Source organism: Budorcas taxicolor, chromosome 6 (assembly GCF_023091745.1).
Source record: "Budorcas taxicolor isolate Tak-1 chromosome 6, Takin1.1, whole genome shotgun sequence".
Taxonomy (NCBI): domain Eukaryota; kingdom Metazoa; phylum Chordata; class Mammalia; order Artiodactyla; family Bovidae; genus Budorcas; species Budorcas taxicolor.
The window spans coordinates 68279791-68297458 of NC_068915.1; the positions used below are offsets into that span (position 1 = coordinate 68279791).

Genomic DNA, 17668 nt, shown 5'->3' on the forward strand with positions numbered 1-17668 from the left:
AGTTTCCTCAGTTGCTAAATGGGAACAATGCTTTTGCTTACATAACAGGGTCATTGTTAGAGTTAAACATGATAAGCATGGGAAACAACTTACATGTAGGAAGTGCTCTGTAGATGTCAGTTTTCATTAAAGAAAGTTTGTACATGGGAAAAAAATGTCTCTTAGATTTTTACCCCCTGTAGATGTTATTCTGGGTGTAAAGATATAGAATGGTATTTCGGTGTCTTTTTTTAAAATCTGAGGTATCACTTACCTGCAGTGAAAACCATAGATTGATGAATTTTGACGAATGGATATATCCTTGTAACTCACATCCCTATTGAGATACAAAACATTTCCATTCCTTTAGCTCATTCCCTTGTGCCACTTCCCAGTCCCCTCCCTCTGCCCTTAGGGCAATCACCCTTTGAATTTTTATCACTTTAGGTTAATTATGCCTGCACGGAAACTTCACGAAAATGAAGCAATACATTACGTGCCCTTTGGGCTTGACTTCTTTTGTCCAGAGTAATGTTTTTGCTGTCCATGTGGCTTCATGTTTTCAGACTCTGTTTTGATTTTTTTTTTTTAATCATTCCAGGACACATTCGATAAGGACAGACATAAGCAGTCTGGTACTCGGGACATACAACAATTAGATGCTGATTTGAGTGCAACTCGTAATCAACTCAACCAGGTTCAAGACGAGTAAGAGGAATGCAAGTTATCTTCTTTCGAAAAGAATTGCTTATTCTTAATATTTAAGTTTAAAAGGAAAATATTAGCTCATGTAAAATGTAGATATTTGCAAATACGTAACATGATGTGTGTATGTGTATGAGTGGGGAGTCAGTGCCTTTGAATATGGAGATAGGATTTCTATGTTATGATCCCTAAGACTCTGGTTCCCTTGGCTCCATTCCCGAGGTTCCTCCTTCTTCATAGGCCCACTATCAGTCCATATTTATAAAACAGAAAGATTGTAACATGCAAATCTACCTTTGGGAAGGAAAATAAAAGATGCAGACAGGAAAAGCGTGGAAGATCAGGTAAAGAGAAAAGATAAGAGAAAGAGAGAAAGTAAAATGAAGCAGTCTGCATCTATCTGTCATGTAAGGTCTATGTATTCCTGACTAAGCATTCAAAATTTTGGAATAATTTTGAGATACAAAAGGTGTAATTTGAAAAAGTTAAGTAATGTCAGGCAATAATGGACCTCAGATGTATGCTATGTGCAAAGCCAGGGTAGCAAGCTCAAGGAATCACTGCAATGAAAATTGCAAACTTTGGGTTTGTACTTGAGGGAGATAGACAAATGTGATGCAACTGCTTTCAACTTATCTAAAAAAATCCATCAATAAGGTGTTTCTCCCACCGCAGCATTGCTCCATGGCTGACCTGTAGAGGGCAGCAAAGGATTCTTTTGTCACTAGTTAGGACTTATGGAAGAATAAAGAATCTGCCTACAGTGCAAAAGACCTGGGTTTGATCCCTGGTCTGGAAGATACTCTGGAGAAGGGAATGGCAATCCACTCCAGTATTCTTGCCTGGAGAATCCCATGGACAAGAGGAGGATGGCGGGCTACAGTTCGAGGGGTAGCAAAGAGTCGGACACTACTGAGCGACTAACACACTACACAGGGCTTATGATGAAATACCATGTGGCATTCTGCCTTGTTCTCTGCTGAGATTTCCTTCTAAGGAAAACATCTCTATTGATCGATTGATTTAGTTTTGCCCAATTATAAAAGTTACACACATTTCCTTCTCAAGATGCATATAATAAAAGTACAAAGGTGAAAATCACCTATTAGTTTATGCCTATTAACATTTTTCGGAGAAGGCAATGACAACCCACTCCAGTACTCTTGCCTGGAAAATCCCATGGATGGAGGAGCCTGGTAGGCTGCAGTCCGTGGGGTCAAGAAGAGTCGGGCACAACTGAGCGACTTCACTTTCACTTTTCACTTTCATGCATTGGAGAAGGAAATGGCAACCCACTCCAGTATTCTTGCCTGGAGAATCCCAGGGACGTGGGAGCCTAGTGGGCTGTCATCTATGGGGTTGCACAGAGCTGGACACGACTGAAGCGACTTAGCAGCATTAACATTTTTGCATATTTTACTCTAGATATTTTTCCTTTCACACACACACACACACACACACACACACACAGAGTTACCTCCCCACACACTCACTTATTTTTCCAATTGGAGCCATTGTCAGCAGTTTTACAGCTGTAGCAGTCAAAATTTACAAATGTAATGTGCACAATGGGTTAATTCCTCTGAATTTCTATGACTTAATTCAACTAATGTCAACTGATTTGGAGAGGGGTAAGGAGGAGCCTTAACCCTGCCACTTCTTTTCTGGTTTATCGTAGTTCTTTTTGTGTAAATCTTCAGTTAATTCCAAGTTCAGACTTCTGTTAGGGGCTGTGTTTGCCCTTTCAGGGGGTCTCACTGTCCTCCTCCTTCCTTAGATGGCTGTCTAGGGGTGGAGGGATGCTTTTGCACTCTCCTGGTGCTGGAGGAGAGGGGCTTTGGGTCTTGTACTTCCCTCTGGCTTCTTGCTGCCTTGGTTCTGCCTGGACACTAGAGTCTTGTGCTGATGGATGCTGAGTTGTGGCTTGTTGGTTAGGTTTCCTGGGGCATTCGATGGCTTCTGCTGCTGCCTCTGGTTACGAGGCAAATCTTTGTGACCTTTCCGGTTCTTGACTTCAGGCAGCACCCATAGGAGCCAGGAATTCCTACCTCCCTCTCTTGTCACCATAGCTGTGTAGTTACCCATAAGAGGTATCATGGACCAAAAGCTATGACCGCGTGGATTTTTTTTTAAAGCGTTTATCTGGAAATAATGTCAAATACAGAAAATTTACAAGAATAGTACTAAAAACACCCATGTACCCTTTCATAGGCCTTTTGCCCTGTTTACTTTATCATTTGTACTTATACTCTATCTGTGTGTACACTCCCCTCCCCCATTTGAAAGCTGCACACAGTCAAGTGCTTGTTTTTTCCCCTAAATTTCCTACTTTTGTTCTGGTTTAACCCATTTGTGGTTCATATTCTATTTCTTAAGGCATCAGAAATGATGGAGGCTGCTCACCCAGGTTTAATGTTAGCCAGCTCGCTCCTCCACTACTCCGCTTCCTTGTCTCTAAACCCAGGGTGCTATCTACTGTGGAATGAAGGGCCCATCCAAGGAGGTTCCCAGGTCTAACCTTGCGGAGTCCAGTTTGGGTGTGACTCAGTTCCAAAGGAGCCAATTCCAATAGAATGGGGACAGGTCTGTCTAGGTTTGATGAGCCTTAGACAAGGGAAGACCACTAGATTTTATGCTAGGACTCTGGTTAGAAACCTCACCTGTTCTCATTTCCTGTGTCCAATCTATTAGAGGATCCAGTGGAATCTACCTCCTAAACACCTCCTGCACACGGTCCTTTCTATACTACTACTGCTGCTCTCAGTCACACCTCTGTAAGCTCTCACTCAGTTGCCTTCCAATCGGCTTCCCTGGGTCTGTTCTTGCTCTACTACCATCCATTTTCCACATAGGAAATAGAAATATATTTTTATTATAGCAAGTAACTCCCCCACGTCCAGCTTAAAGCCTCTTCAGTTCAGTTCAGTTCAGTCGCTCAGTCGTGTCTGACTCTTTGCGACCCCATGAATCACAGCACGCCAGGCCTCCCTGTCCATCACCAACTCCCGGAGTTCACTCAGACTCATGTCCATAGAGTCGGTGATGCCATCCAACCATCTCATCCTCTGTCATCCCCTTCTCCTCCTGCCCCCAATCCCTTCCAGCATCAGAGTCTTTTCCAATGAGTCAACTCTTCACATGAGGTGGCCAAAGTACTGGAGTTTCAGCTCAAGCATCATTCCCTCCAAAGAATACCCAGGACTGATCTCCTTTAGAATGGACTGGTTGGATCTCCTTGCAGTCCAAGGGACTGTCAAGAGTCTTCTCCAACACCACACTTCAAAAGCATCAATTCTTCAGCCCTCAGCTTTCTTCACAGTCCAACTCTCACATCCATACATGACCACTGGAAAAACCATAGCCTTGACTAGACGGGCCTTTGTTGGCAAAGTAATGTCTCTGCTTTTGAATATGCTATCTAGGTTGGTCATAACTTTCCTTCCAAGGAGTAAGTATCTTTTAATTTCATGGCTGCAATCACCATCTGCAGTGATTTTGGAGCCCCCCCAAATAAAGTCTGACCCTGTTTCCACTGTTTCCCCATCTATTTGCCATGAAGTGATGGGACCAGATGCCATGATCTTAGTTTTCTGAATGTTGAGCTTTAAAGCCTCTTAGTCACCCCTTTGTGTACTTAGAAAAAAAATTCTAAATTCCTTCTCAGAGCTCTCCCAGCCCTGTGTGATCTGACCCTACCTCTTGCTCCACCCTCATCTCATGCCAGGCTCCCCTCATCCAGTCTTCCCTCTGCCTCCTCTCCTCGAGGCCTTGCCTGTGTTCTTTCAGAAAAGCAGAAGTCTTCTGCTGGTTCTTTGCAAGACTAGCTTTTTCTTGTCTTCCAGGTCTCAGCTTAAATGTGACTTTCTCAGAGTCTGTGACCACTCTACACTGAACAGTCTTTCCTTTCTCTCTCACTTTTCTCTTTCAACAATTATCTATACCACAAGTTGAGACTTTGAAAAATTTGTTTGCATATTTATGATTCACTAAATTGGAGGCTCCAGAGGGTTACCATCCTGTATCACTATTCTCACACTTGTATATCCAGCACCCACCATTGTGCTGGCACATAATAAATTCTCAATAATTTGCTCAATGGGTGAATAAATCTATAATGAAAAATAAATATGTTAGCCTGTTTAAAACAGTGCTTGTCACATGAATGCACCCCCTTTATTCTTTCTGTATATCATCCAAAGGGGCCAAGTTAGCCCTCTTGCCCCTTTTGTTCATATGTATATTAGCTCATACACGTGTGCCAGGTCTTTTTTTAAAAATTGAAGTATAGTTGATCTACAGCGTTGTGTTAGTTTCTGCTGTATAGCAACGTGAGTCAGCTATACATTCATATATATATATATGTATATATATATACACACATTCGATAACATGCTCTTTTCCATTATGGTTAATCACAGAATATTGACTATTAATCCCTGTGCTACACAGTAGGACCTTGTTGTTTATCAGTTCTATATACAATAGTTTGCATCTGCTAACCCTAAGCTTCTAATCCTTCCTCCCCCACCCTCTCTCCCTATGCCTTGTCTTGAGACAAAAAGCAAAACAAAGCAAACGAAAAATGATTACTGTTCATACTCTTCCCCCTTTCTTGGTCTATTTTCTTCTTTTAATATTCCACAATTTTCTCTTGGTAAAAGTGTTCATTTTCCCAAATATACTTAAAAAAATCTATAACATGTTCACATTTAAATTAAATCATAGTAATTTCCTTCCAACTGCCAACATCCCTATTATGAAGTTATTGCTACTTTGGTTTTAGTTTAGACTTTAGGCATTTCATTGTTTCACTCATTCAGTTTTTTTTTTTTTTAATCTACTATATGACAGGCACTGTTTTACATGCTAGGGATAAAGAGATCAATACAATAGACTCTTTGCCTCTCAATAGTTCACAGTTTGTAATGAGATTATAGACGTGAACAACTGTGGGAGGAGCTCAGAAGGGGAGACGAACTTTGCCCGAGTTAGACGTGGCCTTTGGAGAAGTATTCATGGATGAGTGGGCGTTTGTTGGAGGAGACGGATATAAGATGGGATTTGGGGAAACTCACACCACTTCTTCTATTTCCTCACTGCCTGGGACCAGTGGGGACTTGATAGGAATCTTGCTAGCCCATTATTTCTCAGCCTGCCTCACTGTAGAGGGGAGGCCAGAGTTTAACCTTCCATTCTTCTGTCCGAGTGTAAGGGGGAAGACTGATGTAAGTTTGGATAGCAGTTGCAATCTCTTATTCTCAGAACTACTGTGATGAAAGAGACAGGGCGTTCCAGGGATGTAGGGTCAGAGATGTCCGGAAACCTCTGATATGATCTCTCGCTGTACTAGGACAGCTTCACTGAGAACCACTGGTCCTTGTCCAGTGGCATCCATCGCATCCTCATGTCGTTTAATTTAGACCTAACGAAATAGTATGATTTATTATGATTTGCCTACAATGAGAGGAGTCTTTGAAACTAACAATGACCAAACTAGGTTGAAAATGCAGGAAAATTGTCCTCAACTAGTGGTGGAAGTCAGAGGCGGGGACACGTGAGATACTTGGTAGTTGACTGTAATTGTGGAAGACTTTCTTCATAGGTTGACAAATAATTTTTTTATATTTAGTAAGTTCAGGAAAATTAAGTCAAATACAATGCTACAGTGCAAAGTAATAAGAATAGGTATTAATATATTACAGAAAAATGGAGACTTTATAGAGAGAAGCAACCTGGGGATTTGGTATAATTAGAGAAGATGAATTAGGAGGGTGAGATGAAGAGATTGAACAAGTTTCTTTGTACTTTCCATTCTAATATCAGTAACTATTATGTAGTCTTGTAGGGGAAGTAGCACTGAAATTTCTTTGAGTTTGACATTGAGGAAAGATGCTAGCATGTTTTTGCATACCAGTGTGCCATAATATTTTTAAGATCATCTGATTGAACGCAGATGTCTTATAATTTGTTCTTGTTTATGTTGAATTTATAGCATATGGCTAAAGTTCCCAAGAGAAACTATGCCTCGATTTAAAAAGTCTGCCAGATTTGGAAAGTCTGTCTTTAGTTACTGATTTCTCTTACAGTATGGCTGAGACTGAAAAGACTCTTGAAGAACCCAAGAACAGATCTGCCATATCCCTTTTGGCTGCAGAGGAGGAAATAAATCAGCTAAAAAAGCAGTAAGAAAAAAAAAATGACAGGATTATTGCAGGCTGTTAATTAATCTTTGAATTTAGCTTTCTTGGTGTTCCATGACAATACAAAAGAATCTGTCCACAAAGAGGAGAGGCAGCAATATTTTTATTAATATTTTATATACTTTTCTTATTACAAAAGCAGTCAGTTTGGTTCAGTTCAGTTCAGTCTCTCAGTCATGTCTGACTCTGTGACCTCATGGACTGCAGCATGCCAGGCTTCCCTGTCCATCGCCAGCTCCTGGAGCTTACTCAAACTCATGTCCATTGAGTCGGTGATGCCATCCAACTATCTCATCCTCTGTTGTCCCCTTTTCCTCCTGCCTTCAATCTTTCCCAGCATCAGTGTCTTTTCAAATGAGTCAGTTCTTTGCATCAGATGGCCAAGGGAAGTTTCAGCTTCAGCATCAGTCCTTCCAGTGAATATTCAGGACTGATTTCCTTTAGGATTGACTGGTTTGATCTCTTTGTAGTCCAAGGGACTCTCAAGAGTTTTCTCCAACACCATAGTTCAGAAGCATCAATTCTTTGGTGCTCAGCTTTCTTTATAGTCCAACTCTCACATCCATACATGACTACTGGAAAAACCGTAGCTTTGACTAGATGGACCTTTGTTGGCAGTGTCTCTGCTTTATAGTATGCTGTCTAGGTTGGTCATAGCTTTTCTTCCAAGGAGCAAGTGTCTTTTAATTTCATGGCTGCAGTCACCATCTGCAGTGATTTTGGAGCCCAGGAAAGTAAAATCTGTCACTGTTTTCCATTGTTTCCCTATCTATTTGCCTATCTACTATAGAAAATCTTCAAAGCATAGTAGAAAGGAACCAAAAAGCTCTCATAATTCCAGAGCCAGTTCACTCTCACCATTGGATATTTCCTCCAATTAGTTCATTAAAAATAAAGACAATAAAATATGAGTATACAGTTGTGGACCCCATTTTTTCATTTAATATTTTTCTCTATTACCAAGAAAAAATAAAGCGGAGCTTAGTTTTAAATAGATCCATCATATTTCCTCATTTGAGTATTTCCCTAATATTAAATATTTACTTTGATGCCAATTTTCAACATTAGAAATAATTTTTTGTGGCAAATCTTAGTTTAAATTTCAGATTGTTAGTCTTTAAAGATAAAGAAATTTTTCTAGAAGGGGAAAATAAACACTGAGCCTTTAAGGTTATACTTTTTAAAATCTTAACTTTGATTTTTTCCCCCAAAAGAGCAGTTGTAGTAAAATACATATATACACATTTCTACTGTCTTCATACATGTTCCAATTGTTCTGATTTCTTAAGGAACATCCATAAATTTTAGCTTGGAGCACTGCTCTGTTTTCCACTTCTAACTCCCCTCTCATCATCATTTCAATCTCTTATTTTTCTAGCAGATAAAGCTTCTCAAATTCTTTATCTCCTACTACTCAGTAATTCTTATAGCACCTACTCTGTTCTTCACTGTTTCTAGGGCAGCGTTTAATTCTGCTACTGCATTTTCGGCTCCTCTGTATCCTTCTTAATCTTACCCCTTCCCTTTTCTTCTAACACCATAGTCATTTTCATCACACCATGTTCTCTTCTTATGATGTTTTCTCCCCGGTATGATGGTCACACCTCTTTGTATGTAATGAGGATGCCCATTTTATTTCTAAAGCTTTTCTCCTTTCCGTAGTACATTATTTTTATAGGTCCACACATCTGCTTACTGTTGTGGATGTTATTCAATTTCCAGTGAAGTTTCTCCACCCCCAGCCCCCCCACATTCTGAAGCACTAGTGAGAATAGATCATGTCTTGACCAGCTTCTGGAGTAGGTTTTGGAGGTCACTTGCTTCCAGAGTTTTGTGCAGTGAAGCCTCTGCAAGGATTTCATGACTCTGCCCACAGCTTTGGCTAGAAAATTTGCACATCTATCTTTTCTTCAGGAGCTTTCCCATGCAAGCTATAGACACAGTGTGGTTCCCTGACCCTGGCAATTCTGTTAATTTGTTCTTGTTCCTATTTCCATGAGTTTTCCAAGGCAATAACGACACACTAAATAGAGTCACCTCATTAAGTATGCCAATTGCAGTTTATCACCTTTCCTCCATCTCTACCTCTCTCTCTTTTCTTTCAAACCTTTGTTTCTGTTCAGGCTTAAATCTCTTCAAGCCCAGGAAGAATCTCGCCACAGAAACTCAGATCGTAGGAGATCAGAGAAGCGGGGCTCCGAGCGTAGGAGAGTGGAGCTGCGGGGCTCAGAGCAGCGGGTCTCTGACCTGGACAGGCGAAGTGCAAACCAGCGGAACGCAGAAGCCGTGTGCGATTATGAGAAACAGCTCCGAACACTGAAGGATGAGATAGCTGTTCTGTCTGCTGAAAAATCTGTACTCCAAGGAAGGTCTGACAAACTCTCACAGATCTTTTCATTTAAGCCCCTTTTTGCCAAGTTAGTGATCAAAGCCTGGCTCGGTAAAGGAAAAAAAAAAAACAAAAGTAAAATGATATCCTGAACCCAAACCCCAACAGTACGGAAAATTTTGAACTGTAGAGGGCTGCTTTCTCTAACTGCTCCTTTCCAGAGAGAAAATACCTCCTGGATTTACAATACTTGGGCACTAATAAATTTCGGACTGACACCGAAGCTTATGGAATGGAACTGAGATGTGCAAAGGAAAGTTTGTGGCTTGAAACCAGATTTGAGTGCCTATAAGGCAAAAGGCAGTACTCGTGTTGAAACACTTGATACCTGTGTTGAAACACTGTTCATGATAGGAGGATCCTGTTCTCTGAGTCCTAGGAGTCCTCTCTCCAGAGATGACCCACTGTCGCTTTACTGACAGGCATTTCCTTTTTACATCTCACTTTGTCAGATGGGGTGTGTAGGTAAGGGAATGTGAAATTGCCTTCTACTGATGGATAAAATGGTAAGACAGGACATTCAGCGTTAAGTAAGGTCAAAGCAGCATGTTTCTCTGCCATTTCTTGTGCTCTCTAACACTTCCCTCTTCCCTGACAGCCCCACAGTGTGCCCAGATTCAGGCTAACGTCAAAGCCACCCCTACTCCAGCTCTCCATTTCCTTAAATGTCACCTTAATCTTTCATTTTGGGGAATCGCTCCATCAGTGTGGTGCAGGTGCCAGCTTGTACTAGCTCCTGGGGACCGATTCTGTGCATTTCTACCTAACTCCAGGTTCAGTGACATCACATGAATAGTTTGAAATTGCCTATGGTGAGAGTGCTTGTTGCAGTATGGAAATTGGCAAACACTATAAATGAGGGTCCCCCCCCACCTCCACCTTCCACCTTCAGAGAGGCTGCTTTGCACTACCTTTTGCCCCATAGTTGCTTCTACAAAACTTTCCCTTAGGATTAGCTAGTCTGATCATTTATTATGTACTTGGTAGCAATATATAATACCTTTCACTGACACAATGCTTTTTGATTCCCCAAGTACCTCCCCATATTCTTCCAACCCCCACCACCAGCCTAAAATAGGGCACAAATTATGTAGGTGAAAATGGAGGATCTGGAGAGAAGACATGACTGCAAATGGTTTCATTGTTATAGAAGCAGAGCACATTTTCTTTCCCATTGTTCAGTCTGTTTATCTCATTTTATACCAGAAAGCTCTGTGATGTGTCAGTCGCCCAAGGTCAGGGTAAGAAATCTGAATTCTTTCACTCTGGCTTTTGCTAGCTGTGTTTCTCTAGGACAGCCCTCCTAGCATTTATGAGCCTCAAACCTCCTCATCTGTAAAATGGCCAGCAATCAATATTGACCTTACCTGGCTGTTTGGAGGGTAAACTGATGTGCTGAGTGAGTGAAAGTGAGTTATAAATTCTAATGCATCAGGTAAATATAGAGTACTGTTTTTCCTTTGAGGAGACACAGTTCCTCTCACAGGGAGCTGCTCTCCTTGCCTCTGCCTCTGGTGGCTTCTGGTTTATGGGGAGAGAAGCAGCTGGAGTGTAGGAACAGAAGGGAGGAGGGAATCGGAGCACTTCCCTGCCTGATTCTTGCTCACCCACAGGTCCGCCAGGAGCCGATCTCCTAGTCCTGCCCCTTGCAGCCGCAGCCACAGCCACAGCCGCAGCCACAGCCGCAGCCACAGCCGCAGCCACAGTCACAGCCGAAGCAGATCCGCCAGCCCCTCCTCTGCCAAGGCTAGGACCCCGTCTCCGAATCGCGCCAAACTGTCCAGCGTGGCGCGCAAAGCCGCCCTGCTGTCCCGGTTCAGCGATGCTTATTCCCAGGGCCGCCTGGATGCGCAGTGCCTGCTGCGGCGCTGCATCGACAAAGCCGAGGCGGTGCAGCGGATCATCTACATCGCGACTGTGGTACGTGAGGCTCGCGGCGGGTCGCCGCGCTTCCGTGGTTCCTGGGCAAAGCGGGCGGGGAAACCTGGGCAACCTCAACAGGACACGCACGAAGACTCGCAGGGCCTGAGATCACTGAAGGAGAGCGGGCTTCCGTTTCCTCCCTCCCTTCTTTCCTCTTTCCTCTCTTCTGTGCTTTCTTTTTCTCTCCTTCCTTCTTACTTTCCTTCCATGCACCTATTACAGATATTCGCAATGAATTATTTTTCACACTAAGAACCTTTTCTTATGGGCTTCCCTGGTGGTTCAGTGGTAAACCTGCCAATGCAGGTTTAGTCTCTGGGTAGGGGAGGATCCCCTGGAGAAGGAAATGGCAGCCCACTCCAGTATTCTTGCCTGGGAAATCCCATGGACAGAGGAGCCTGGAGGGCTACAGCCCACCGGGTTGCAAAAGAGTTGGACACAACTTAGTGGCTAAACAAGAACAAACATTTGATTGGTTATCTTCCATTCTTAGAAAAATCAAAAGGCTCTGAATATGTTAACCCTTGTTTATTTAATGAAGAGCAGTTACTGAAATTGCTAATATAACAGCTATTTGAATATGGAAAATTAAGGAGTGCTTATATAATCTTCAGTTCTATGGGTACCATATTGAGATACTAAGAGCCTGTTATGAGAGCAATTAAATATTACAAAACAAAATATTGATGTAAGAGAAGAATTATCAGAATCTTTTGAATTTTATCCTATGTTTATTATATATTAGGAGTTAGCAAACTATGACCCCTGGGCCGTATCTGGTTCTGGCCTGTAATTTTAAGAGAAATACCACCCAGGAGCTATTGTACAAGAATACTCTAACATTTTAAAGGATTGTTTAAAAAAAAATAGTGACAAAAACATTTGGACTCACAAAGCCTAAAATGCCTACCATCTGGCTTCTTACAGAAAAAAGTTTGCCAACCCCTGGGTTATATAGTTAAAAATATGTACTGATTTGTTAAAGTTCTGTAATTGTAGAAGCCATATCTTTCATGCATAATTGAGGTTTTCCTATGCCTGCTACATAACAGATATTAAATAAATATTTTTTGAATTAATATCTGCCAGGAAGCATGCCAGATGCTCAATATGTATCTATGTATGACATGACCACTAGGTTGATAATTTTCTCTTATTTCTCGACAAGTAATATGATCATGCTGTGGGGACAAAGCATCAACTGGCATACTTCAAGTATTTATGTAACCACAGGTGATTTTATTTCCTTGAATGCTTGCCTTGTCCTGCTTCTTGAAATCAGGGTTATCAGAACAATGGTCAACTGTCCTGAAATTAGTGAATATAGGTAATCTAATAGATGATGGATAGAACCTGTATTTATACACTTTCCAAAATTTAGTTGTATATTTTTCCCCAGATTAAAAATAGTTTTGACTGCTGGATTTAGTTTTCAGAAGTCCAATATGATGCTGAATTTTTTGGGGGTATTCTTTCCTTGTTCCTTGCTTTGGACCTCTTTACTCCTCTCCTCCCACCAAATACATTGGTTGTATTTTATGTGCAGGAGGCGTTCCATGTGGCCAAAATGGCATTCAGACACTTCAAGATCCGTGTGAGGAAATCACTGACACCATCTTGTGCAGGGTCAAATGACTTTGAGGATGCTGTCTCGGATTATATCATCTGTCATCTTGATCTATATGATTCCCAAAGCAGTGTTAATGTAAGTGTTGGGTCTTTTTTTGGGACTGGTTTTCTACAGCTGCTGCATAGAATACCAATAACTCAGAAATCCATCCAGTGCCTACTATCACTGCTGATAGCTTATGGTGAATAATGTCCGATTTGTGATCTCTGAAGAAGATTTAACTTCAGGACCAGGGACCAGGCTTGATCACTCAAGAACTTTTGTGTAGCAGAGTTTTATTAAAGTATGAAAATGGACAGAGAAAGCTTCTGACATAGATGTCAGAGGAGGATGGAGAGTGCCCTCCTCCCTAGTCTTAGAGAGGCCCTATATACTTTTATCAGACCCACTCCCACAATATACATCTTAAATTGGGTTTTCCAGTTGTTATGTATGGATGTGAGAGTTGGACTATAAAGAAAGCTGAGTGCCGAAGAATTGATGCTTTTGAACTGTGGTGTTGGAGAAGAAAGACTCTTGAGAGTCCCTTGGACTGCAGAGACCAACCAGTCCATCCTAAAAGAAATCAGTCCTGAATATTCATTGGAAGGACTAATTCTGAAGCTGAAACTCCAATACTTTGGCCACCTGATGAGAAAAACTGACTCATTTGAAAAGACCCCTGATGCTGGGAAAGATTGAGGGCAGGAGAAGAAGGGGATGACAGAGGATGAGATGATTGGATGGCATCACTGACTCAATGGACATGAGTTTGAGTAAGCCCCAGGAGTTGTTGATGGACAGGGAAGCCTGGCGTGCTGCAGTCCATTGAGTTGTAAGGAGTCGGACACGACTGAGAGATTGAACTGAACTGAACTGAACCAGACCCACTCCCACAGTATACAAGTTTTAAGATAACAAGATTAGTCAGAAGGTTCTTGTTAAGGAGAAACATATCCTTGAGCAAGATACATTGTTATATTGACTAAGACAAAGCAATGTAGAAAAAAATGTTTGTCCTTTTCTCCTCCTTGAGAGCCTCGGAACCTTTGTTCCTTCCTCGGGAGCCCCAGACTTTTTATCAACCTGCCTAGGGATTGACTCTCTCACTTCTACGTAATGAAAGAGCAGGAATGAGCAGCATCCAATGTACTTTATAGAACCAGTCATTATTGGCTGTTTCTTTCTCAGACATTTTATGGGGAAACTATTTTGAGCTTTGTAGTTCTGTTCTTCAGACAAGCCCTTAAGGTTGGGAGACAGAATATCATAGTATTTAAGAACAATGATTTTGGGAAAGATAGTTATGGATTTGCATCTTGGCTCTGCCACTTACTAGCTGTGTGACCTTGCACATTTACTTAACTTTTCTGTACTTAGATTTTCTAATCCTTAAATGGGAACAACAATGGTCATGACCCCACAGAGTTTGTGAGAGGATTAAATGAAAGGAAGCAGGTAATTTTCTTAGCAAAAAAAAAAAACTCTCAGTAAGAGCCAGATTATAAGTGTTGGGCTTCCCAGGTGGCTCAGCGGCAGACTCTGCCTGCTAATGCGGGAGCTGTGGGTTTTATCCCTGGGTCAGGAAGTTCCCCTGGAGGAGGAAATGGGAACCCACTCTAGTATTCTTGCCTGAAAAATCCCATGGCAGGCTACAGTCCATGGGTCTCAAAGAGTCAGACATGACTGAGTGACTGAGCCTGAATGATTATAATTGGTATTATTATAGATTATGAACAAGGGGCTTCCCTGGTGGCTCAGAGGTTAAAGTGTCTGACTCCAATACAGGAGACCCAGGTTTGATCCCTGGGTCGGGAAGATCCCCTGGAGAAGGAAACGGCAACCCACTCCAGTATTCTTGCCTGGAGAATCTCATAGACAGAGAAGCCTGGTAGGCTACAGTCCACGGGGTCGCAAAGAGTCGGGACATGACAGAGCCTGAATGATTATAATTGGTATTATTATAGATTATGAATAAGGCAGAGTTTTGTGCTGGTAGTCATATAACTTGCCCAGAATAGAAAAATAATAGGAAATAATAAACAAAAGCTATTAAGAGTTTTTTCTTTAGTTTTCTGGGAAGACTTCCTTGGCCTTTAGTATGCCGTTTGTCCTCTGTCATCTCTCCTCCTCCTCTGTTAAGGAGTCTTCCTCCTTTCAGCACGCGCACTCCTTTTCTAGTTTTCCTTATTCTCACTCATGTGCCCCTTTCCCACCTCCCATCAGTCATAACGCCCTTAGGGATTGTCAGTGCATTGTTCACAGGCTGGTAACAAGATGATGCCACCTTTTTGTTTTTCAGGATGTGATCCGAGCCATGAACGTCAATCCCAAGATTTCATTCCCTCCTGAAGTTGACTTTTGCCTCCTCAGTAACTTCATCCAGGAGATATGTTGCATTGCCTTTGCAATGCAGACTTTAGAACCACCCCTAGATATTGCATTTGGGGCCGATGGAGAAATTTTTAATGATTGCAAGTAAGAGACGTAGAAGCAGAAGCTAAGGGATTCTTTATCAATAAATGACATTGTCTTTATTTCCTGGGAACAATTTAGGGAAAAGAACTCTGGGGAAATCAACAGACATTGCCTGATTTCCAAGCCCTGCCATATACTTCTCTGTACTACAGAGTGGGCCCCTCTCCTGGGGTCATTTTCCTTCTTGGTCAAATGTGATTCAGAGGAGACCTTATGATTTCCATTGAGTATATTGGTTTTGGGGAGAACTAAGGACTGGACTCTGGAACACTTTAAAAGAAAAGTGCTATATAAATACAAACATGAATTACTTTTTATTGTCTAAAAATTTTTATCGAGGTATAATTGACATTTAATGTTATATTAGTTTCATGTCTATAACATGATTCTATATTTGTATATGTTGTGAAATGATTACCATGAAAAGTCTACTTAACATCTGTCACCATACATAGTTACAAAAGTTTAAGATCTATTCTGTAAGCAACTTTCAAATTTGCAGTACAGTATGATTAACTATATTGTTAACAATTATACATTTGCATGACTTATTTTGTAACTGAAAGTTTGTACCTTTTGACCTCTCTAACCCATTTTGTACACCCCCGCCACCTCTGACAACCACTAATCTGTTGTTTGTATCTGGGAGCTTGGTTTTTGTTTGTTTGTTTTAGATTCCACAAATAAGTAAGATTGCATGATATTTGTCTTTCTCTGTCTGACTTATTTCATAATGCCTTCTAGGTCCATCCATGTTGTCTCAATTGGCAAGATTTCATTCTTTTTTTTATAGCTAAATAGTATACATACCATTGTATATATACTGCAACTTCTTTAACCATTAATCCATCAATGAGCACTTAAGTGTCCATCTTGGCTATTGTAAATAATGCTGCAGTGAACATGGGGATGCGTATATCTTTTCAAGTTAGAGTTTAGTTTTCTTTGGGTAAATATCTAGAAGTGGAATTCCTGGATCATACGGTAATTGTTTTTAATTTTTTGAGAAACCTCCATCCAGTTTTTCGTAATGGCTGTACCAATTTACAAACCCATCAATAGGGCACAAGGGTTCCCTTTTTTTCCACATCCTTGCCAGCACTTCTTATCTTTTTGATAACAACTCTTCTAACAGGTGTGAGGTGATAGCTCATTGTGATTTTGATTTCTCTGTGATTAATGGTGTTGAACATCTTCTCATACATCTGTTGGCCATCTGTATATCTTCTTCAGAAAAATGTCCATTCAGATCCTCTGGCTAACTAACTACTGAGAGTATTCACCCATTTCAGTCTATGGAATCTGCTCATTTCACAGGCCTCTGGTAGGCCTGCTGCTTACATACATGCCTGCTGTAACATGCTGTCTCTTGGGACACTGTGGCCTGTTCTCCTGGATGGCTGTGAGCTCAAATTGGAGTTCCTAATAATGACTGAATTTATTTGGTTGTACCCTAGGGTTTTACAGAACAAGACTAAACCTTTTCTTGTTTCTTTCTTTTTATTCTTACCTTGATAGCCTTTCACACATTTGAAATTAATTACTCATCCTTCTCCAGCCTCATGGTTTTAGATTTTTTTCATTTGAAGGGATTTTTGAGACCTCACATTTAGACTGGTTCTCTTGGTCTGTGCTCCATACTTGTCAATACTTGTCTGAGTATTCCTTTAAAAAAAAAAAGTGTCCACACTTACATATATACAATGGAATATTGCTCAGTCATAAAAAGGAACACATCTGAGTCAGTTCTAAAGAGGTGGATGAATCTAGAGCCTGTTATACAGTGAAGTAAGTCAGAAAAAGAAAAGCAAATACCATACACTAATGCATGTATATGGAATCTAGAAAGGTGGCGCTGATGAAACTATTTGCAGGGCAGCAGTGGAGATGCAGACATAAAGGACAGACTTACGGACAAGAGCGGAGGGAGGAAGGAGCAGATGAGATGGGTGGAGAGAGTAGCATGGAAGCATATATACTACCATATGGAAAATAGAGATCCAGTGGAAATTTGCCGTATGACTCAAGGAAAATGAGGCTCAAACTGGGGCTCTGTAACAACCTAGAGGGGTGGGAAAGGGTGGGAGGTAGGAGGGAGACTCAAGAGGGAGGGGACATATGTACACCCATGGCTAATTCATGTTGATGGCAGAAATCAAACCAATATAGTAAAGCAATTATCCTTCAATTAAAAGTAAATGCAAATTTTAAAAAGTGTCCACATCGAATGTAAACCCCAAGTTTGAACTGATCAGACTAGAGGGGCTAACACCATTTTTATCCTCTATTAAGTCCTCTAATTTATAGTAGCTTTTCTTTTCTTTTTTTCCAGCCATAGAACACTGTTGGCTCATTTTGAGTTCAACTAAAACCTGATTTTTTTTT

General features: G+C 41.2%; 1 protein-coding gene across 1 annotated transcript in view; it reads left to right on the forward strand.

Moving 5' to 3' along the window:
- SPATA18 (spermatogenesis associated 18) overlaps positions 1-17668 on the forward strand; it is a 58667-nt gene that overhangs the window by 19490 nt on the left and 21509 nt on the right. The window contains exons 4-9 of the mRNA XM_052641758.1: positions 581-687; positions 6771-6866; positions 9008-9253; positions 10887-11193; positions 12743-12901; positions 15108-15283. Coding sequence (XP_052497718.1) covers positions 581-687; positions 6771-6866; positions 9008-9253; positions 10887-11193; positions 12743-12901; positions 15108-15283 — 1091 coding nt within the window. The remainder of the gene's footprint in view (positions 1-580; positions 688-6770; positions 6867-9007; positions 9254-10886; positions 11194-12742; positions 12902-15107; positions 15284-17668) is intronic.